This window comes from Pleurodeles waltl, chromosome 1_1, assembly GCF_031143425.1.
Source record: "Pleurodeles waltl isolate 20211129_DDA chromosome 1_1, aPleWal1.hap1.20221129, whole genome shotgun sequence".
Lineage (NCBI taxonomy): Eukaryota > Metazoa > Chordata > Amphibia > Caudata > Salamandridae > Pleurodeles > Pleurodeles waltl.
This window is the reverse complement of record NC_090436.1, coordinates 837,070,729-837,094,915: the sequence shown is the minus strand read 5'-3', so window position 1 is coordinate 837,094,915 and position 24,187 is coordinate 837,070,729. Positions and strand designations below refer to the sequence as shown.

At 47.5% G+C, this 24,187-nt stretch overlaps 1 protein-coding gene across 1 annotated transcript in view; it reads right to left on the bottom strand.

Moving 5' to 3' along the window:
- The window catches only part of LOC138301836 (transmembrane channel-like protein 2-A), a 536,847-nt gene that overhangs the window by 195,452 nt on the left and 317,208 nt on the right, over positions 1 to 24,187 (bottom strand). The window contains exon 12 of the mRNA XM_069242355.1: positions 3,953 to 4,141. Within this exon, the coding sequence (XP_069098456.1) occupies positions 3,953 to 4,141 (189 nt within the window). The remainder of the gene's footprint in view (positions 1 to 3,952; positions 4,142 to 24,187) is intronic.

Below are 24,187 nucleotides of genomic sequence, written 5' to 3'. Positions count from 1 at the left end.
TGTAGTTCTTAATTCACCTCCTGCCTTTTTAATCCACTGCCAAACACTTCCTGTCCCACTACCTCGCTCTTGCAGGTCTCTTTCTTCTCCCTTGTTGCTCTTCTTGATGGATTTTCAGTCTTCTCTTCCTTCTTCTTTCCCATATGTGTATTTTCCCCTCCCTTGCTCTCAGGGAATGTCTGATAAGGGAAAAATGACTGCCGGTGGTCCCCTCGAGACCCCAGAAATGAGTGACCGTGGGACTCACCGCCAACCACCGACTCAAATTAAGCACTATTATTTGCTAATTGTGTCATGACATTTCTCAGGCTGTGTGTAAAAAATAAGCTATTGTTTTTACAACTCAAAAGGGTTCCAGTTTTGTATAAGGTACGAGAAGACGACCTGCTCAAATAAACCACAATTTTAACTTTTTAAATCCTTCCTTTGCAAATCTCAGAATGAGCATAATCTGTGTGAAAATAATCATTAATTGCACCCATTAGCCTCCCTCTATGAGTGTGGCACTCCCGTCTCCATAAAAAACTCTTCTGACAAGCAGCATAGCAGAAGTTGAAGAATGCAGGATGCTTGCAAGCACAAAAGCACATTGCATCATACAGATGTTTTGAACTACCGCTATTTCCTACTGTAAATCAGCCGGTTTGACATTGCTTTTCAAAAGCCTTATTGCATTAGGTTTGGAATTTTAACCTCAGCCATTGCACCCTGCACATGTAATGCTTCCTGGGAATGGCAGTTTGGCCGCGTTTGAAGACAAAGCTCTGAAATGGTCATTCATCAGAACAGTCCAGACATTCAAAGAGCCTGTAACTATAACACTGGTTTCTGACCAACGTGTGATGCGCCTAAGGTCAACATCTATCTGACAACCCAGCAGTTTAGAATACATGGGATCTTGCAGTCCCTGGAAAAACCCATCCTAATTTCCTTATTACATGAGAGTTGTATGGCACCTAGACGCCTGTAAAAAAAAAATGATGCAGACGCTCAGCTTTGATAACTGGCAGTTAAGTTCTGAAGTCATAATGCTTTGCTTTCATAGCCAGCAGCCTGGGGATAGACAGGTCACAGAACATATTTTAAAACTAGACTTTAAACAAGCATTTGCAATGCAATGGGTCTTGCATTTGCTCGAGTTAGAGCTGTTAACGTTATAAATTCTTAAGTGGACTTTTTTTATCACTTAAATTGAAAATGAAAAGTAAAACAATTGACGGAAGTGAGCTGATTTAAAGCACCACAGCCGCTATTAGCATGAGTGCAAACGAGAGACACAAAAGGAAAAAGAAGTTCTCTCGCAGTCAAACGTATCGGTACACGTGATATCCATGTAACAGGGTCAATGTCCAAGGCGGTAACCAAATCGCCCCAAGGAGGGGCAACCATAAAGCATTTACCAAAGATAACAAAGGATTTTTGAAAGGCAAGCCCACGAACAAGTGATAATAATGGGCTTTGGTGGGCGTAGTTAATAGCCCACAGATAGATTACAACAGATCAGAGCGCTTGCAAGCTTGACCTAAAAAAACATGGCACCAGGCCAGCGCAACCTATGCACCTAGAAATTGAAATAATACCCCTGCATCCATCTGGACTGTCTACGCCTTGCTATATGTGAGAAAGATCTGAAGACTCGCATCTCAAAAGAGCACTTCATCATGATGCGATAACAGACCACAAGCCAGATATCTCCCTTAATGCAAGCCATCTGTGCCTTTACAGCACTCTGCTGGCCAGTAGCAGAGCCAGTGTTCCAAAGGCCCTAGTGCAAGGAAGGAAATAGGCCTCCTGGCTGCTGCTTGAAACAGAATTTAGCAGTAATCATGGTCAGTGGACTTCTCAAGCCTCTGGACACCTTTGCCACTGCACGTGCTGCAATAATTGAAGATCCCCCCTGATACTGCCTTTGTGACTAGGTTTCACTATATAAGTACCATACACATAATAATGAACTAATCTGGCACACAGTTAACATTTGAGAAAAGGTATCGGTTATTGAGAGACTTGGGCTAACCTTTTCCACCTAATGCGATTTAACAGAGCTTCAAAACAGATGTATAGGCTAATATACTTGTTTTATGTTTTTACTGACACTTGCACCAGTAAAGTTGCTTTTCACAAAGTCGCTTCAAAGCTGCTAGATGTTTAGTAGTCAATTGAGGTAATTTGATGTACTGTCATTTGATATGAGGTTGTGTTCAATGCAGATTGGAGAAATCTCACCCTTGCCTGCATTTTCAAATAAACAGGACCCCAGACCCTGTTTCCTTCCTGGGAAACAACAGATCCCACCAAAAATTACTGCTTAGTTTAAAAACTAAAGTTTTGGTCCAGAAGTCTGAACTTTTCATTCTCACGCTTATTGAACTTTTAGACATTTTAAGCTCTCTGCCACAGCTAAGCAGATGAGATTCCCTGCCAGTAGAAATATGTGTCAAACAAGGAATTTATAGGTCCCTGTTCCTCGCAGTCAAACATATCGGCAGTTGCAATTATCTATGTAACAGGGTCGATGTCATACAATGTGCTCGGCTACTGCCCAGTGAGATCGCACTACGTAGGAAATAAAAACAAGCATTTACAATGCATCGGGTCTCACGTTTGCTCATGTTAGAGCTGATCGCAATGTAAACTCCTAACCCGACTTTTCACCTATCGGGCAAAAGTGCATTTATGTACATAACCCGAAAAAGTGAAATCAAGTATGTAAAGCGCTCGGCTTCTGCCAAGCGAGATCGGGCTCGTAAATTAGAGAAAAAAAGGTCCACGAGCCCGATGGAAAACAGCGAGCCTCGCATGTTTTCTGTACTTGGTCGCTGCGCTGGAGGAGGGCTAGCCACTGGAAAAGGCATGACATATGGGTGCCTTCGACTAATGAAAGCAACCAGATTTTATTAGCCCACCAACCAATAAAAAACACTGACGTGAAGTTGACAGGGCTCCGAGCCCTTTTCTAAATACAAAAGAGTCTCCCTGAGAAACGCATGCGCGAGCGCATGCAACTCAGGCTCGACCCTAATAAAAAGTTGTCCTGGCACCTTGCAGAAAACATGTAGCCTCGTATGTTTTCAGTCATTTACCAATGCTGTAGAGGAGGGCTAAATACCTGAAATGACATGATGTATGCATGCCTTTCACAAATGAAATCAAGTTTATTTTAAAAGGCAAGCCCAAAAACCAACAAAACTGATGGGCGTGACACGGGCGTGATTAAAAGCCCACAGAGAGATTACAACTAGGGCTTTGAGCGCTTGCGCACTCGACCCTAAAAAAACAAAAACTCAAGGCTTTTCCTTCTTGTGCTCTGTTTTTCTAATTAAACAGTGAAAGGCAGAAAGAGAGATATCTATGGCAAATTGTGTATTTTCCCACCATTTAGGTAATTAGAGATTAGAGAATAATCTGTCTGTTTCTAGCACCAAAGCTTTAAAACAAATCTGACTTTGTAAACTGATTCTAATATTTTTTTGCAGCAAATATCTAACTGTTTTGGTGTGTTTAATTTTCCACTAGAAATTCTAATTTTATTTTTTATTTTTACAAACATGAATTACATGAAACTGTATCACACGAAAGATTCAAGTGGTTTGTGGGACGGGTTATGGTGACACAATGTATTACAATGAAAAAAGGACCCCCTGCTCTACTTTATAAGGATCTTGAAAGTCACATAGGAGCCCCATGACCTTATGAAGGAACTTGCAGCTTATTTACAAGCCCCTTGCGCTACCGGTGTGTCACTTTTTCTGATATAAAAAGTGATGCACCGGCGGCACAAGGGACTTGTAAATAAGCCCCTCAATCTTTAGCATCTTTCCTTTATATGGCCACAAATCTCCTTGGCGATTTACAATATCCTTATAATGGGCAGCAGGAGGTATTCAGTCCCATATACCACTTTAGTCTATTGGAATTGAGGAAACACAACAGAAAGTATCCAACAACTTACCTCGTTGCTTTCATACCATCCAACATTTTCCATTTGTTTGAATTTTTGTTGTCTTTTTACCACAAAGTAAATCAGGTATCCACTTCCGCCCAAACAAATCAATATGAACAAGTTGGCTAAAAGTCTAAGGAATCTTCGCAAATGAATATTTTCACTCTTTGTATTTTCCTGTTCATCCACAATGGATTCCTATGAAAGTGAAGGAATTAAAATAACATATCCAATATTATGACACTTGCAATATATTATTTTTGCAAATTTCTACAATAACAACATTAAAATTTCAACATTAAAAGACAGATCCTTGTATTGACACTTTGTCAGTATCCATGACATCTTGTATTGATATTGTTTCAGTATTTTATTAGTAATCTGGACATACAAGCTAACCTTCATACATGGTGAGGATTCAAGAACAATTCCAGGCTGTGTGAAAGATATTAACAAGTCAAACAAACATTACGGAGATTAAATATAACTTTACAGATCACTAGCCTGCTTCGAAGGAGATAGTCGACTAATCATGAAAATGAATTATGCATAGTTTTGAAAACATCAATCAGAAAGTTACTTTCCAAAATGTTTGCCTGGAACATACCTAAATGTCCACATTCTTACTCTTCAAATCCTGTGTGATTGTTTTTCCTTGAAGGCAAATTATATAAGATAGACATTTATTTTGAAGATATCAACATCATCGTGTGAAATGGTGTATAGTATAGGACCAATTTATCACTCTAAGAATGTGAAAATCAAATCATAAGAAGAGTGGCATCACGTGCATTCAGCAGAAGCTTAAGCAACAATATGAAGTAGTGACAATCAATATTTTACATGGCACATGTATGATAACTTAGTCCACTTGCATCTCTCTGTTCTCAAAAAGATTGAATTTTCATATAACATCAACATAGTTAGACCTTTTCCTCTCTGTAGGGTCACCCCAACCTTTTTTGCCTTCATCCCTTTGCTCGACGTGTTTATTTTGGATTTTACGACTCTGCACTTTACCACTGCTAACCAGTATTAAAGTGCCTTTGCTCTCTTACTAAACATGGTACAAGTGGCCTAGACCTGATTAGTGCTTTTAATTTATTTGTAAGTCCCTAGCATATAGCTCTAACAATACCCACGGCCTGTAAATTAAATGTTGCTCTCGGGAAGCAGCACTTATCATGCCATATACTAAAGTAGTCCTTTCAAACATGTTTCAGGTCAGCCTCTGCAGCCTTTAATGTAGTTTTAATCTGCCAATTTGACCTGGAAAAATACACGTTTTGCTAAGTATAAGGAAACAGGATTTTTACAGGTTTCATCCCCACTTTTTGCCCCATTTGGACTACCAGCTTCTGGTTTTTCGACTCTGAGAGTGCATTGAGACCTACTAACCAGACCTCAGTGCCAGTGTTATAACGCATTTGTTAGAAATGCTGTCTCTGGTTGGCAGTCAGTTTGCACTCTGTCCAAGCAGGGACCCTCACTCTAGTCAGGAAAATTGAGATATACACTTAAGATAACCCCTGCTCACCTCCTTGGTAGCTTGGCACAAGCAGTCAGGCTTATCTCAAAGGCAATCTGTAAAGTATTTGTACTAACACACATAGTAATACAGTGACAACACTACAAAACGGACACCACACCAGTTTAGAAAAATAGGCAATATTTATCTAAATCATACAAGACCAAAACGACAAAAATGCAACATACACAAGTCAAGTTATGATTTTTTAAAGTAAAAAAGAGTCTTTCTCCATAGAAAACAATGGAAACGTTGTCTTTACACAAAGTACCTGGTTTGCATCAAAAATAAAGCCGCCTGGGAAAGCGTGCATCGGAAAAGTCAGCGAAGCATTGATTCCTTACTCGCATTTGAGGCCGTGTGCCATTTCTTCTCCAGTCAGGTAGGCGCAGGAGAGCGTTGCATCAATTTCCAGACAGGGCACCTTGGATCCACACAGGTTCACAATGATTTTGATGCCCAGCGACAATGCAGGAGAAATCCAGCCGCGCGGTGGTGGAAAAAATGTGTTCCCGGGGGTTGCATAGTTTTCATCACCGCGTTGCAGGTGGTGCGTCAAGCTTTTCTTGCACAGTGTTCTGTGCATGGATTTCAGCATTTTTCTACCAACTTCACCTTTCAAGGGTCCAGGGACTGGCTAGGGCACCACTTGACAGGGCAGGAGTCTCAAATTGCAAGTTCAGCGACACCAAACTCCATATCTTTTTCTGCTCCCAAAAGGAAACTCCACTTAAAAGTTATTTAAAGGCAGAGCTTATGTTAACCTTTGAGAGAGATAGGCCTTGCACCAGTGAAAACTGATTTTAGCAGTATTTGACTGTTAGGACATGTAAAAATACTTCCCACCTTTAACATACACTGCACCATGCCCATGGCGTTACCTTGGGGTTACCTTAGGGGTGCCTTACATGTATAAAAGGGAAGGTTTCAGCCTGGCAAGTGGGTACATGCCAGGTCAAATTGGCAGTTTAAAGCTGCACACACAGACGCAGCAGTGGCAGGTCTGAGCCATGTTTAGAGGGCTACTCATGTGGGTGGCATAATCAGTGCTGCAGGCCCGCTAGCAGCATTGATTAACACACCCTGAGCACCTCTAGTGCAATTTACTAGTGACTTACTAGTAAATAAAATGTGCCAATCATGGAAAAGCCAATTACACGTACATTTTACACAGAGTGCACTTGCACTTTAGCAATGGTCAGCAGCAAAAGCAGAGTCCAGCACACAATCAAAACATGGGAAGCAGATGCAAGCCCGTCGGCGTCCGTCAAGCCTTAACCGCGCCCAGCACCTGTCCCCCTGGTCCTCGCTCCTCTGACCCCCCGAAGTACCACTACTCCTCCACTGAACTCCTTGCTCTCAACCCAGGCCCGCATCCTGCCTGCACCCAGGCCACCCCCATACACACATGGACCTTTCTCATGCCACTCTTGCCACTTCTCCTGCACTCACACTAACACCAGCAACATCAACAAGCACCACAACAACACCAAACCACACAACCACCTCAACTGCATCCTCCTAAACACCCGCTCCGTCTACAAGCACGCCATCGAACTTTGGGACCTACTCACCACAAACTCCCCTGACATAGCCTTCCTCACTGAAATATGGATGAACCCCTCATCAGAACCCGAGCCATAGCAATAGCCATCCCAGAGAGTTACAAAATCACCAGTAGAGACCGCGCCAACAAACCAGGAGGAGGCATCGCCATAATACACAAAAACTTCATCAAAATCTCCACCAACAACAACGACTCCCTAGACAATGCAGAACACCTACACTTTCAAATGCACATAAACGCTAACACCACCCTTAGAGGAACCCTCATCTACAGACCACCAGGCCCCGCCACTCATTCTGTGACACCATCGCCGATACCATCAGCTCCCACGCCCTCCCCTCACAGACTACATACTCCTTGGTGACCTCAACTTTCATCTGGAAAACACCCACGACTGCAACACCACAGCCCTGCTGGACAACCTCACAAACCTCGGCCTCAAGCAACTGGTCACCTCACCCACCCACTCAGCAGGACACACGCTAGACGCCATTTTCAACTCCAGCAACCACATCACCTTCACTCACACCACCGAACTCCACTGGACTGACCACCACTGCGTCTACTTCTCCTTCATGAAACCCACCACCCACCACCAACAACTCACCACACCCCACCGCAAGTTGAACAAGATCTCCAAGGAACACCTGATCTCCAAACTCTCACAAACTCTACCGCCTATCACCTACAACCCCAACACCACCGCCCACAACCTCACACAATGGCCAGAAACCTGCGCAGACTCCTTCGCCCCATTGAAAACAAACAACAACACCCGCACCACCAAGACCACCCCCTGGTTCACCACAGAACTTCAATCTTCCAAATGAGAATGCCGAAAAACTGAGAAAGCCTGGCGCCAAGAACCCTCAATGAGCAACTTCTCTGCCCTCAAAACAGCCATGCGCAAACACCACCAACTGATCCGGACCACCAAATGATCATTCTACAAAGAACACATAGACAACAACACACAAAACAGCGAGGAACTCTTTGTCATCATCAAAGAACTCACCAAACCGAAATTCTGCACCATCGACCCCCCACACTCCCAAGACCTCTGCAACTCCAACTACTTTCACTGCAAAATCGCAGACATACACGACAGCTTCACTACACCCTCATCATCAACATCCACCACCTCCACCACCGACACAACCAACACCACAACATCCTACCGCACCAACTGACTATACACCTGGACCCCCACCAACGACGAAGAAATCGGCAAAACCATGAACTCCATCCACTCAGACCCGTGCCACAACCACATTTTCAACAAGGCCAGCCAAATCATCGCTCCCCAGCTCTGCGCCGTCATCAACAGCTCCTTCGACACCGCAACTTTCCCAGACATATGGAAGCATGCCGAAGTCAACGATTTTCTCAAAAAACCCAAAGCAGACCCGGAAGACCTCACAAACTACCATCCCAATTCTCTTCTCCCCTTCCCCGCAAAGGTCACCAAGAAGATAGTCAACGCACAACTATCTCACTTCCTTGAAGAAAACAACATACTCAACACCTCCCAATCTGGATTCCGCAAGAACCACAGTACTGAGACCGCACTCATCGCCTGCACAGACGACATCAGGACCAGAGTGGACAAGGGCGAGACCGTCGCCCTCATCCTCTTAGACCTCTCTCCAGCTTTTGGCACACTATGCCACCAAACCCTTCGAGCACGCCTGTTCGATGCCGGAATTCGCCACAAGGCCCTGGACTGGCTTACCTCCTTCCTCTCTGAAAGAACCCAAAGAGTTTGCCTTCCTCCTTTCCGGTCTACAGCCACCAAGATCATTTGTGGGGTCCCCCAAGGATCCTCCCTCAGCCTCACCCTCTTCAACATCTACATGGCTCCGCTCGCCAACATCCTCCGACCCCACGGCATCACCATCATTTCTTACGCTGACGACACCCAGCTCATCATCTCCCTCACCAAGAACCCAGCCACCGCCAAGACTCCTCAACACCGCAAAATGGATGACAACAAGCCACTTCAAATTAAACTCAAACAAAACAGAGATCATCATCTTGGGGCCCAACAAGACAGCATGGAACGACTCCTGGTGGCCCACCACCCCAAGCACCCATCACCCACGCACGCAACCTTGCCATCATACTGGACTCATCCCTCTCCATGACCCAGCAAATCAACGCCATATCATCCTCCTGTTTCAACACCCTTCGCGTGCTGTGCAAGACTTTCAAATGGATACCCCTAGAAACAAGAAGAACACAGCCAAACTTCCCTCGCCATAAACACATATCCACCCACCTCAGATCCCTACACTGGTTGCCCATCAACAAAAGGATCATTTTCAAAGTCCTCATCCACGCTCACAAGGACCTCCACGACACCGGACTGGCCTACTTCCATGAACAAGTAAACTTCCACATACATACTCACCAGCTCCGCTCCGCCGACCTCTCCCTCGCCACAGTCCCCTGCATCCAACGCACCACCTCTGGCGGCAGATCCTTCTCCCACCTCGCTGCCAAGACCTGGAACTCCCTCCCCACCAACCTATGCAAGACCCAAGACCTACTAACATTCAGAAAGCACCTAAAAACATGGCTTTTCGAGCAGTAACCAGCCACTACCCTCCACCCCCCCAGCGCCTTGAGACCTCACCGGGTGAGTAGCGCGCTTAAGAAATTATATGATTGATTGATTGATTGACAAAAGACAGGGGAGATCACACCAAGGATGCCAGGAATAACACCATTACAAAGTTTTGTCAAATTAGCTACCCCATTGGGCAGAGACTTGCATACTTATAAGTCCCCAATATATGGTACCCAGGGTACCCAAGTCACGTAATGCAGAGAGTCCACCAAGATCTGCAGCACTGATATTGCCACCATGTGTGTCACAAAGTACAAAATGGCTCCCAGACTGAAACTGCAGAATGTAAGGGCAGTGTTAAAACTGTTATTTCGACTTTGCCATTAAAACCAATGGCAAAGCCCCATCTTCCCTTATTAATATATATGTCTCCTCTAAGGAAGGCATACTGGGCACTAGGACAAGTAGTTGTATATCATTAAGCAGTACATGTATTTTATATACATGTCCTGACAGCAGCACTTCCACGCTGTTGTTTTGCTGCAGGAGAGTTAGGATCTCCATTTGCTAACTGGCAGAGTTACCAGCTGACCACTCAGCCTGGTTAACTTCTGAATGAACCTACTGAGATGGGCAGTGTAAGGAATCAAATTGATGCCCAAGTCGAATTTAATGTCACTATTATAGGAATGCAGCTTTAGAATGTTGCCACTCCATTACACAGGTTGTCCATTGTCCTCACATGGTCTCTGACCACCAGACACCATTCAGCCCTCCTAGGTTGTCACATGAATGACTCCCAGGCTTGGGAACTGCAGCAGCCTGCTATGCGATGAGGTGTTACCTGCCCTTCACAGGATACCACTCAGGGTGTTAGCCCAAAAGGCGGGCTTCACATTTGGTGGGCAAACAGTATTCACACTCTTGAGAGACTGCCCTTTGTCCAGATAGACAAACTGGTGGCGGGGACAGAGAGGGGAGACCAGTACCCACATTGTTTTTCCCATGGGCATGTAGCCCACAGGTAGCCACACCTCTAGGGTGGGTTACCAAGCTCCTAACATCCAAGGAAGGGTTCAAACATCTTGAGAGTGGGCAGAATAGTGCACTCTGGGATTGCTCACATCCAAGCTTTGAAATTCCCTCCTACTTAGGCTCACATCCAAGTTTTGGAATTACTTCTCACTTAGCATTCACTTTGCCCCTTCTGAAGGTATTTTTAAAAAGACTCTAATCTTTTCTTTTTAAATGCTGTGCTATGTGTTCATTTGTTGATATTTTTGTTTTTTGGGATCTACTTTCTTACTTAACTTTACAGGGTACATGCTACTTCAGAAGCAGCGCTGTGCTTTATAAATTGTATTGTATTGTATTGTATTGTATTGCTAGATGCCACAATCAGCTGGAAAGTCATCACAGAGCTGGAGCAGACTTAACAGCCCATTGGCTAGTGACTGCATCACCCCCTCTGGAGCACTTTCTGGGCATAAATATGGAAACCTTGGCACCCTGAATCTCAGATTGTGCCAGACCTGGAGAAAGGACCGAAGAAGGACTGCCCTGCTGACACCTGACTTGGCAAAGAGAGGCTGCACTGTCTGCCGGATTGCACCTGCTGCACCTTGGGCTAGCGAAGAGATGACTGTTTCTGGCTCCCAAGCCCACAACCAAAGAAGTGACTCCAAGGGTCAGTCGACTGACCCCCCTGAACCCGGGCCAATAAAGCTGAAGTAGCCTAAGTCAGCAAGTCAGTAGCCACTTCTGGTGAATCACGGTTGAGGGCCACAGGCCGCAAGAGCCCAATTCTCAAAAGCCAAAAGATGCACCTGAGCCTGTCAGATCCGGGAGTGTCATGTGAGACCACACAAACTGTTCATCCATGTTGGACATGAGCCTCCACCATAGGATATGGCTGGGGCAGCTGTGGATGGAGACTGGTATTCCCGCCACAGCTGCCTTCCACTGGCTGACAGAGGAATTTTAAGGACACCGACCTCTGTGATGAAAGTCATCCCACCTGACCAGTGGACTGAGGAATAACCACAAAGCCACCCTCATTGACCGTACCCAGAGCATCGTTGAGCATCTACCATCTCCTCCATTCACAGCATCAGGAGCACTCCATTACAGTCTTTGCCAGTCGTGCTGTAAAGTTTAGAACCAAACTGGAAAACACGTTGTTGGCCAAATGACTGTCCAAATACTCCTTCTAGGACCCCAGACTGCTTCCCTGTTGGATTTGTTTGCCTAAGTCATACTGGAGTAGTCAAACACAACTCCTACATATTTTTCAAAGGTGTGCAAACTTTATGGTTACCAATGCTTCTTTGCTGTTAAGCTCAGATTTAAGTTGTCTTTAAAAATCTGTATCTCTGGAACTCTATGGTGGATTCTGCTCACCTTGTAATCTAAAAATTCACAAAAATATTATCTATTTTTATAAATTGATCGCAGATTTATTTTGTTTTGTGTGGCTTTCTTATTTCATTTTTTTGGTACTTTCAAATGCTTTAGTCTAGTTCCTTTGTTTAACCCCATAAGTGCGGCCACTGGCCGATGCCCGCACTACCTCCCTGGTGCGGGTCACGACCAGTGGCCAACACCAAGGAGGGGGTTAAAAATCCTCTGGTGCAATGCACCAGAGGATTTTTTTATTTTTTTTCTGTTGGAATCGCGGAACAACTTCCTTGTACATTTTTCCCCACCGGAGCAGAAGTGGAGCAGGTAAGCCAAAATGGCCTCCCCAGATGCCAGGGAGGCATCGATAGAAAGGGGAGACTCTCCCCTTTCCATCGATGCCTCCCTGACACAGTTTCCTGGCCATGGATCGCATATTCTTTTTTTTATTTTGTGTGTTGTTTTCCGGGAGCCACAATTGGCCCCCCAGGGAAACCACACATATACATAAAAGTCATATATATATATATATATATATATATATATATATATATATATATATATATATGCATCACAAATTGGTCAAAAGATTGTTGCATGGTGCACTCCACTGCCGGTGCTCGGTGACGGAAGAGACCAACCTCGAAAATATTTTGTGAACAAGAATCTCACTGCACTCCACGAGGTTCAAATTGACATGTTTTATTGCAAGTATAAAAAATTAAAGAAAAGAGGGACTCATATAACGTGATCAAGACTCCTTGAGAGTCGAAACGTGTAGGTGGCTGGGTGGCTGTTGTTTCCAATAAAACATGTCAATTTGAACCTTGTCTAGTGCGGTGAGATTCTTGTTCACAAAATATATATATATATGCATCATGTATGTCTTTTCTCTAGTGGCAGTTGTCATAAAGAAGCGTAGATGGTTTATTGTCCTGCTGCAAAGTATATACATTTATATGTATTTAGCTGAGTGGATTAGTAAAGGCAAGCGTTACCTGCGCTTTAAAACAAATCTTATGCGAGGGGGACTATGGTGATATGAGCGGCACTTTTGCTGGGTGGTACTGAGGGAATTAGAAGAGGAGGTAATGGGAGGCAGAGCACCAAAAATGACTGTCCCGCTGAAGGCTGTGATGATGGGTATGTGGTAAGGTGAAGTAATACATTCTTTTTAGGTTTTTTCAGTGTTTTCAGAGAATCTGCCAAACTGGAGAAGAAGCGAAGGTAAGGTGAAAACATTTCCTATTGTACACATCATACCCACGAGCAATTTTGTGACTATCTGCATTCTACGTAGGCTAGTAATTTAGAGAGACAGTTTAGCTAGTAGCAGAGATGGCGTCTTGTTGGATGACTGCTGCTCAAGCCCTAACTCGGGTTATGGAGGACAGTTCTGATGTAGGCTCAGAGACTGAGACAGCAGATTCTGAGACAGCATCTGAGGGAGAGTACAATGGGGCAGAATCTGGAAGTGATTTTTCAGTCGGCGGAGTCCCATCCGACGACACCTCTTCCAGTGAGTCTGAAGGAGACAATAACGACAGCCGTGCTGTCTCTTCGCAAGCACATTCTGTGCAGCGGGACAACATTGGGTTAGCCGAACCCAGAGAGCAGGTGCTTGCGGCGGCAAGCACAGAGAGAGTGCTCTCTTGGCAGCCCCCCTGTTTAGTTCAGCCCCAAATTCCACCTTTTACTGGTGACGCTGGATGTAAAGTCGATAGAGCTAACTTTTTGCCAGTCGAATACATACATCTATTTTTGGATGTTGTCTTCCTTCAGAAAACTGTGCAGCAAACAAATTTGCGTGCAGACCAATTTCTGAGGGAGCGTGGAGGCACTCTAAGGCCCCGTTCTAGGGCACGCCAGTGGACAACCACTTCGTTGGCAGAGTTGAAGATATTTTTGGGCCTTACGCTCAAAATGGGGTTAGTGCAGAAACCCACCTTGCAGTCCTACTGGACGACTCGCACGGTTTGGGTAACCCCCATCTTCGCACCATACATGAGCAGAGATCGTTTTTTCCTACTGCAGCGCATGCTGCATTTCAATGACAATTCTGCTGCATTGCCCCGGGACCATCCAGACCATGACAGGTTATTCATAATTCGTCCTGTCGTGGAACATTTGTCTGCCAGGTTTCCAGAGACCTATCCTTCTGGAAAGAATATAGCAGTCGATGAGTCCTTGATCGTGTACAAAGTACGGCTGCTTTTCAGACAGTACATTGCGAGCAAAAGAGCTCGCTATGACATAAAGCTGTGCATGCTTTGTGAGAGCTCTTCTGGCTATGTGTACAGCTTGAGACTGTATACAGGGAAGGATTCTACCCTAAACCCTGTAGGTTGCCCTCCCGCGTTAGGGGTCACAGGTAAGATTGTATGGGAACTTGTCCAACCACTTCTTTACAAAGGTTATAACCTTTATGTGGACAATTTCTGTACAGGAGTAGAGCTGTTCTGTGAGCTCTACAAAGCTGGCACTGTGGCCTGCGGTACAGTTCATAGTAACCGCAAAGGATTCCCGCAGGAGCTTGTTTGCAAGAAGCTCCAGAAATCAGGGAGTACTGCATTGCGTTCTAACGAACTGCTCGCAGTCAAGTTCTTTGATAGGCGTGATGTATACGTGCTCACTACAATTCATGATGAGAGCACTTTTCCTATCGCAGTTTGGGGTCAGATGGCCGAAGTCCACAAGCCCATCTGTATACTTGATTACAATAAGTACATAGGCGGAGTGGACAAGAACGACCAGGTTCTTTAACCATACAATGTGTGTCGTAAAACTCGCACTTGGTACAAGAAACTGTTTACCCACCTGATTCAGATGGCAACATATAATGCGTCTGTTGTTTACCATCAGACAACCACAGGAAGACTCATGACTTTTCTTGACTTCAAGTTGTCTGTAATTGAAAGCCTCACTGCTGTTACAGAAGCAGCAGCAGCCTCCTCCTCATATGTTCTGGAGGATGTGGCAAGGCTGCAGGAGCGACACTTTGCTGATCGCATTCCTAAAACACCCAAAAAGGATCGTCCATGTCGTCGCTGTAAAGTGTGCTCGAAGCATGGAAAGCAGCAGGAGAGTCGGTATTACTGTCCCCATGTCTATCACAACCAGGCCTCTGTATCCCTACTTGCTGTATGTTGTATCATACTAAAGCAAAGTTCTGGGAAATCGACTGAGGTTGAGCTGCCGTTGGGTAATCCTTTCAGTGACAGTGCATGGATACCGAATGTCCATGGGCCACAGCTTCGTTAGGCAAGAAGCCACAAAATTTTACTTCATCTACTTCATCATGGACTTCCTTTTGGACTGCTTGAGAGCTAAATCAACCGTCAGAACGTGGTCAGTGTTATGTTCAATTAACATGCATTATATTCCCCCTACTGCATATACTAGTGGACAGAACATATGCCACATTGTCACGGAGTACCCTTTCTTCACCAGCATGTCTACCTTACTTTCAACAGTAGATATGCTCTCTCAGTTCGAGGAATCACTTTGTACGGCATACTTGGAAACCCCCAACTTGCATCCACAAACTAGTATAGGTTCACTTGGCAATTATACAGGATTAGCCAGGACTCTGATGAGAACAGAGACATGAATGGGTAAGGAAAGCTTATGGTAGGTGTGCATTCACAGGGTTATTGCACAGGTAGAAGGCAGATAGTAAAGGTAGTACAGATGTACATCCTCTACACCTATGGATTCAAACCCATTGGTGTCATCCCAGCACTGAAGGAGAATGACTTGTATAGGTCAGTTTTTGACCTGCTTTTCATGTTCATCCTCCATCAGAACTTAGTAGATGTTCAGTTTGATGTATAAGTTCATTACAGTCACATCACTGCACATAATGTTGGCTGGGACATATGCTACGTTCTCATGGACTCCCCTGTGTGCCAAACACTACCCTTTTTCATAGCCTATGACCTTCTCTTTAGGGAACATCATGAGAAATCCCCAGCATGTCTCCATTAGTGCTCACTCAGTTCAAGGAATCGCTTTGTACGGCATACTCGGACACCCCCAACTTGCATCCACAAACTGAAAGGAGTTGGATTTAGCACAGAGAGTGAGTTAAAGGCGCATGAAAAACATGACTTCCTGAGCCTCAGGTGGCTGTCACAGGAGTCATTAGTAAAGGTTTGTTACGCATGTATTTGGTAATGTTAAGGAAGAAGGAGGCAGTTAACCTATGACCTCTTTAGGGAACATCATGAGAAATCCCTAGCATGTCTCCCTTAGTTTCAAAGGTAGATATGCTCACTCAGTTCGAGGAATCGATTTGTACGGCATACTTGGACACCCCCAACTTACATCCACGAACTGGAAGGAGTTGGATTTAGCACAGAGTGTGATAAAGGCACATGAAAAACATGTCTCCCTGAGTCTCAGGTGGCTGTCACAGGAGTCATTAGTAAAGGTTCGTTACGCATGTATTTGGTAATGTTAAGTAAGAAGGAGGCAGTTACTTGACAGGTGGTAAAATGTAGTCAAACTTATTCCGTTCTGTGGCGTGTGAATGTGATGGGCCCTTGTCTGGCAGCGGTAAGTTAATGTGAGTGCAGTGATTGGTCGGATTGGGCCCGTGGCTGGCGATATGAAAGGGTTGTTTGTTGTGCGTGAAAGGAGTGTGAATGGACCATAAAGAGGTTGGTGCCTGGACGTGGCTTTATGGCCCACCTTCAGAAGGCTTGGTTTCAATATTCAGATACTTTGATAAGTATTCATGCTTTGAAACCATAATTTCTGGAGGTGCTAAAACCAACCAGTGTGAGTGGTGGGTTAACTTTAATGAACTAGTACCAGGGGAGTCCAAGGGGGCAGGACTTGTGTGGCTCTCACCAGTTTTATTTCACCCAGACTCCCCATGAAATCACAAAATGTGCTTAAAAAACACATTTGCCTTGCATTCCAATGAGCAGAAGTCCAGGGATCTGCAGCTAGCCACAAGTTCCACTAAGTCTCCAGCCAAAAACTGCCTCACTTTAGTGAGTGGGCAAGTGACCAAAACAGGGAACTACCCAAAACGGACTGTGGAGACATTAAAAAAATTACCTACCACAAAACGGCCTTGTTTTTTCAGACAGCCATCTAAGCATTTGGTCCTGGGCTCTGCAGCCATATAGGGAAACCTACCAAACTCAGACATTTCTGAAAACTAGACACCCAAGGCAGCCCACGTAAATGTGGCGTGTTTGGATTTAACAACGTTTTCTTACCCAGAATACCCTGCAAATGTGAAACATTGATTGAAACCACTATTTTTCCTTTCTTTTTTATCACAGAAACTACATGAATGTGCAGGGATCCTCAAAATTCCTACCACCCAGTGCTTCCCCACTTGTCCTGATAAAAACACAACCCCACTTGTGTGCCTGCGCCTAGTGCCTGCTTCAGGAATGGATCACTCCAGGGTTAACTGGGTCCTCATGCAAGGACTACCATTGACCCTTGTGTGATCCATTCCTGTCACGGGCACTAGGCCTACCCACACAAGTGAGGTACCATTTTGTTTGGGACACTTGGGGGATGCAAGCAGATGACACACGTTGGTAACCACACCTGTGAAACCGTAATGGAAATGTATCACTCAGTTAGCAGATACTACTTCAAATTGACAGACAGGATAGAGGTAGAAGTGTGAAAGTGAATGTAATAGTAAAAAAATTGTTCTCACCTGTGTGTCACTGGAAATATTGCTGTATGACAGAGTCCCTGTTATCAATGTCTTCTTCCTCTGCTTCCTCTCATCACTGTCCACAGGCTCCACAGCTGCCACAACACCGTCATCTGGACCATCCTCCTGCAGAAAAGGCACCTGGCGTCGCAAAGCAAGATTGTGAAGCATCGAGCAGGCGATGATGATCTAGCACACCTTCCTTGGTGAGTAGAATAGTGAACCACCTGTCATATTGAGGCACCTGAACCTGGCCTTCAGGAGGCCGAAGGTGCGTTCGATCACCCTCCTAGTCCTCCAATGGGCCTCATTGCAGCATTCCTCTGCCCTGGTCGTGGGATTCTTCACTGGGGTCAATAGCCATGACAGGTTGGGGTAACCAGAGTCCCCTAATAGCCACACACGGTGCCTCTGGAGTTGACCCATCACATACGGGATGCTGCTATTCTGCAGGATGTAGGCGTCATGCACTGAGCCAGGGAACATAGCATTTACTTGCAAGATGTACTGGTCTGCCAAACATACCATCTGTACATTCATAGAATGATAACTCTTCCAGTTCCTGTACACCTGTTCACTCCTGTGGGGGGGGGGGGGGTACCAAAGCCACATGGGTCCCATCAATGGCACCTATTATGTTAGAGATATGTCCCAGGGCATAGAAGTCACCTTTAACTGTAGCCAAATCCTCCACCTGGGGGAAAATGATGTAGCTCCTCACGTGTTTCAGCAGGGCAGACAACACTCTGGACAACATGTTGGAAAACATAGGCTGGGACATCCCTGATGCCATGGCCACTGTTGTCTGAAATGACCCACTTGCTAGGAAATGCAGCACTGATAGCACCTGCACTTGAGGGGGGATTCCTGTGGGATGGCGGATTGGTGACATCAGGTCTGGCTCCAACTGGGTACACAGTTCCTGGATTGTGGCACGGTCAAACCTGCTGGTGATGATTAAATGTCGCTCCTCCATTGTTAACAGGTCCACCAGCGGTCGGTACACCGGAGGATTCCGCCATCTCCTCACATGTCCCAGCTGATGGTGCCTAGGAAGGACAACAGCGACCACAGAGTCAACAAATTCTGAGGTATGTACCCACAGCTACACAGAACACGACACTAAATACAATATCCTTCCTGTATGTGTGTTGAGTGTAGGCCTAGGTATGTGTGACGCAGTTGTAAGTGAAGCCATGTGGGCCCCTGAAATGGCGGATGCCTGACCTCTAAAGTGGGACAATGGGATGTGAGGTAACTGCGCTGGCGTTGTACACAATCGCGGTAGGCGGTCAAAGACCGCGGCGCAATGCTGCATTGGTTAACATTGGACCCTGTGGGTCCCAAGAGCCAATGACGAAGTGCGCCGGCGGTGATGATACACACTGCCGCGGACGTCACCGCCGCGGACGTCACCGCCGCGGACGTGACCGCCATTTTCTATCTGTTCAATCACTCGATACCTGATCTTCGACAGGAGAGGACCTACACTGCAAGTGCTGCTGTGACCTCGTTCTGGAAGAGACAATGGCTGGTGCGTCTGGGGAAAGGGCCCCTGCCTTCACTGCACAGGAGTTGGAGAAGCTCGTGGACGGGGTCCTCCCCCAGTACACGCTACTCTACGGTCCTCCAGACCAACAGGTAAGTACACATGGAGCACGTTGTATGGGCTATGCCTGGGTGGAGAGGGCTGGATGTCAGTAGGAAGGGGGCAGAGTCCTGCGAGCATGTAGAAGTGTGATTGCATGTGCCACATGGCAAGGGCAGGGATGTGGGCCACTCACTCGACGGTGCTGTTGCTAATGACTTCTCTTCTTCCCCTGTACATGTCATGTAGGTCAGCGCCCCCCAGAAGAAGGATATTTGGCGTGCCATCGCCAAGGACGTCCAGACCCTGGGGGTCCACCAGAGAAGGAGCACCCACTGCCATAAAAGATGGGAGGACATTCACCGCTGGAGCAAGAAGACAGCGGAGGCTCAGCTGGGGATGGCCTCCCAACGTGGGAGGGGTGCCCGTCGAATCATGACCCCACTGATGTTCCGGATCATGAGGGCATCACAGCAGACACAAGGGGGTGAGTACACTCACATTCTCATGACTTTGCGCGCAGTGGAGGAGTCTGGGTGGGGGAGGAGGGCTGTGGGTTTCCCTAGGCCAGGGCGAGTTCCGCAGGCTAGGCCCCTCCGGAATCCAGGTCATGTACCACTCCACCCCACCTCTGTAGAGTGCCAAGTACAGGTATCCATGCCCCTGTGTCCTCTATGTGGGTAGATGACACTCATAGCCATGTAGGCCATATCCCAGGAACTGCATCTGTAGAGGCCAAGAGCACGGCGTAGTGCAGTGGGCTGCTGTATCTGTATTGTCCGCCAACGGTAGCGGTAAGCCATGCACTCAACCTGTCTTTCTTCTGTTTCCCCACCCTTTTTTGTGGTCTCACTGTTCTTTTGTGCATCAGCATCATCAGGCGGAGGTACAGTGGCACCGGAGCACGAGGGGGCTGCATCCCACATGGCCATGGAGGGCCACACCACGGACACAGAATACACCAGTGGGACGGAGGGCGAGGGGAGCTTCACGTCTGTCACCAGATCAGCAAACAGTGACACAGACTCGTCCTCCGATGGGAGCTCCCTTGTGGTGGCGGCACCATCTGTGCCCCCCACTTCTACAGGTACAGCCGCCAACCCTCCTACCAGCACCGCCCTCCCAGCTGCCCCTCAGCCTTCGCTCCGTGCCCGCTCATCCAGGAGGGTGGGCATCACCTTCGCCCCAGGCACCTCAGCCCCTGCCCCTGTCACCCCTGCTGCCCTCAGTGAGGAGGCCATTGACCTCCTCAGGTCACTCACTGTTGGGCAGTCTACCATTGTGAATGTCATCCAGGATGTAGAAAGGGAGATGCAACACACTAATGCATTCCTGGAGGGCATTCATTCTGGTCAGGCTGCCCATCATCGAACCCTGCAATCTCTGGCCTCAGCACTGATGGCAGCCATTGTCCCTGTGTCTAGCCTCCCCCCTCCAACTTCCTCCACCCAGACCCAATCCCCTGTGCCCCAGCCTACCCCAAGCACACCATCAGACCAGCCTGCACACACCTAAACACAAAAGGGCAGCTCAGGCAAACATAGGCACCACACATCCCACAGGCACTCACACAAGCATCACCCACATACAGACCCAGCAACATCCACTGCCTCCACTGTGTCCCCCTCCTCTTCGTCTCCCTCCTCCCTCTCAGTCTCGTCTACACTCTCACCTCCATGCACTACCACTACAGCCACTAGGACTCGCACCAGAACACCCAGCACCAACCCCGCTCACATGCACTCACCACCCCCACTACCATTTACACGTCCCCTGTGTCCTCTCCCAGTGTGCCTGTGACGCCCCCTCCCAAAGTACACAAACGCAGACACCCACACACCCAACATCCATCCACCTCACGACAGCCTCCAGAACCTGCACCTGCACCCAAATCATCTAAAGTTACACCTCCTACAACCACCTCCCCTTCCTCCACTCCCAGACCCCTCCAGCTACCCGTCCCAGTGTTCGTCAGAAACTTTTCCTGAGCAACCTTGACCTCTGTCCCACCACCCCCACCCCTCCAATTCTTAGGTACCGTACATAACCTCAGCCAATAAAAGTCTGGTACCAGTGGTGCTTGTTAGAGGTATGTGGAGTGCACCGGCCACCAGGGCAGCCAGTGTGACACGGAGCCAAAGCACTGCCAGTCCACCCCCTGTAAAGCACCAGAAATTGGACAGTGCCCGACGGGAGAGGGTGAAGACTCCTGCCGGCAAAACCATCCACAAGGGTCCCGGGGGAGTGTTGAGTCAGCTGTGACCCCTCCCAAGGTGGGGAAGGGGCAGAAGAAGTCTCCAAACTCTGGTAAGAGCAGCACGGCGGAGAAGGCCACCATCCTCCCTGCTGGGCAGGACGCCACCGCCAGCCCCATCGTCACTGGTCCGGAGACCACCGCCAGAGTCAGTGCCCTGGAGGGCAGCACTATCGTCACTGGTCCGGAGACCACCGCCAGAGTCAGTGCCCTGGAGGGCCCCGGCACCCACAGCCCCGCTGGGCACTGAGGGACCGTCATGCCACACACCGCTGCACAGGTCACAGACAGCAAAGTCAAGCACCGCTGAACATGGCAAGCACCGCTGAACAGGGCAAGCACCGCTGAACAGGTCAGAAACTGCAAAGTCAATCACCGCTGAACAGGGCAAAGACCGCCATGGCAAGCACCGCTGAACAGGGCAAGTACCGCCAGGGCAAAGACCGCCATGGCAAGCACCACTGAACAGGGCAAGCACCGCTGAACAGGTCAGAAACGGCAAAGTCAAGCACCGCTGAACAGGGCAAAGACCGCCATGGCAAGCACCGCTGAACAGGGCAAGCACCGCCATGGCAAGCACCGCTGAACAGGGCAAAGACCGCCATGGCAACCACCGCTAAACAGGGCAAGCACCGACAACTCAAGCATCGTTAGCCCATGTGCGGCTGGGACAGTGACGGAACTGGGACCGTCACGAGGAGCGTGATGCACTCTGGGCACCAGTCCCCCTCCAGAACCAGTGGAGAACTGCATCCACTACCTGAATCCTTCACAGGATGAAGCACTCTGGGCACCAGTCCCCCTCCAGAACCAGTGGAGAACTGCATCCACTACCTCTGTCCTTCACAGGACGAAGCACTCTTGGCACCAGTCCCCCTCCAGAACCAGTGGAGAACTGCATCCACTACCTCTGTCCTTCGCAGGATGAAGCACTCTGGGCACCTGTCCCCCTCCAGAACCAGTGAGACTGTTATCCACTTGAGAGACTGCGGCTTTGCACTCCCCAGGATGGTACAGTGGGCAACCCACCCACTGTAGAGACTTGAGAGACTGTGGCTTTGCACTCCTCAGGATTGATCAGTGGGCAAACCACCCTCTGTAGAGACTTGAGAGACTGTGGCTTTGCACTCCCCAGGATTGATCAGTGGGCAAACCACCCACTGTAGAGACTTGAGAGACTGTGGCTTTGCACTCCCCAGGATGGTACAGTGGGCAACCCACCCACTGTAGAGACTTGAGAGACTGTGGCTTTGCACTCCCCAGGATTGATCAGTGGGCAAACCACCCACTGTAGAGACTTGAGAGACTGTGGCTTTGCACTCCCCAGGATGGTTCAGTGGGCAACCCACCCACTGTAGAGACTTGAGAGACTGTGGCTTTGCACACCCCAGGATGGTACAGTGGGCAACCCACCCACGTTAGAGACTTGAAAGACTGTGGCTTTGCACTCCCCAGGATACATCAATGGGCATGGAGCCCCGTTGTGGATCTGGCTTTGCACTCATCCGGCTGAGGTGCCCCCCCTTCCCTTCCCCCTGAGGTGCCTGTTGTATTTCTATCTGATGCCCCTGCAGTGTTCTCTCCGTTTCTGGACAGGTATTGTGTGTGGGCCTCGCCCATGCATTTTGGGCCCAGTGGTCCACGGACATTGAATTGTGCATACCTGCACTACTAATCGTGATGTATATATTTGGAATGTGTATATATTTCTGTATATATGAGCTTACTGTATTTTTATTCATTACAATAGTTATACTGATTCCCTTTTGTCTTTGCATTCTTCCCGGGGGGTTGTGGGTTGTTACTGTGATATTTGGATATGCATTGGTGTGTGTGTTGTAGTGGGTGAGGTTCGGGTGGGGGTGAGGGTGTTGCGTTTGTGTCCCCCTGACTTTTGCCTCCCCCCTCCCCTATGTCGTAGGTGCAGTACTCACCGTTGTCTTCGGCGCCGCCGTTGCTGATGTTCGTAGAGGAGCAGGAAGACAAGCGCAGGGAGTATTTGGGGTTCGGGCTCCATGGTGCCCTGCTTCCTCGTGGAGTGTGTTAAGGTGAGCGTTTTCCCATTGCAAAAGCTGTTTCCGCCGTGTTTTTATCCACGGCGAATCCACCCCGGAAAAGGTGGCGGATTGGCCTGTTGTAATACTGTGGGCGGTACATTGTCTCCCGCCTGTCTGTTGGCAGTGACCACCGCGCTGCTTGTCTGTAGCGTCGGAGTGTTAAAGTGGCTGTCTATGTTGGTGGTTTCCACCACGGTCATAATTCCCTTTTTTTTCCGCCGGCCTGTTGCGGCATTACCGCATCTTTAACACCGTCCGCCAGGGTTGTAATGACCCCCATAGTGTACATACCTATTATGTCGTTACCTTTGTCTGCTAGTTTGCAGGTCACATCCGGGTCTTTAGTAAGTTTGTCAAGGATGACTTGTTCTTTCACTGTTATATTTGTTCATAGTTTGCTGTAGATTTGTATTTTGGATAATTCTTGTGTAGCCAGATTTTCAGAGGTATCATTGACCTTGTGGGTTGATATTATAAACATCTATTTGGATGATAACCGGTACATAGTGTACTCTTCTTCGGTATTCTCGTTGCGTTCAGCTACACTCTCAAACATATGTTTCTGTATTATGGCTCGCATAATTTGGAAAAATGA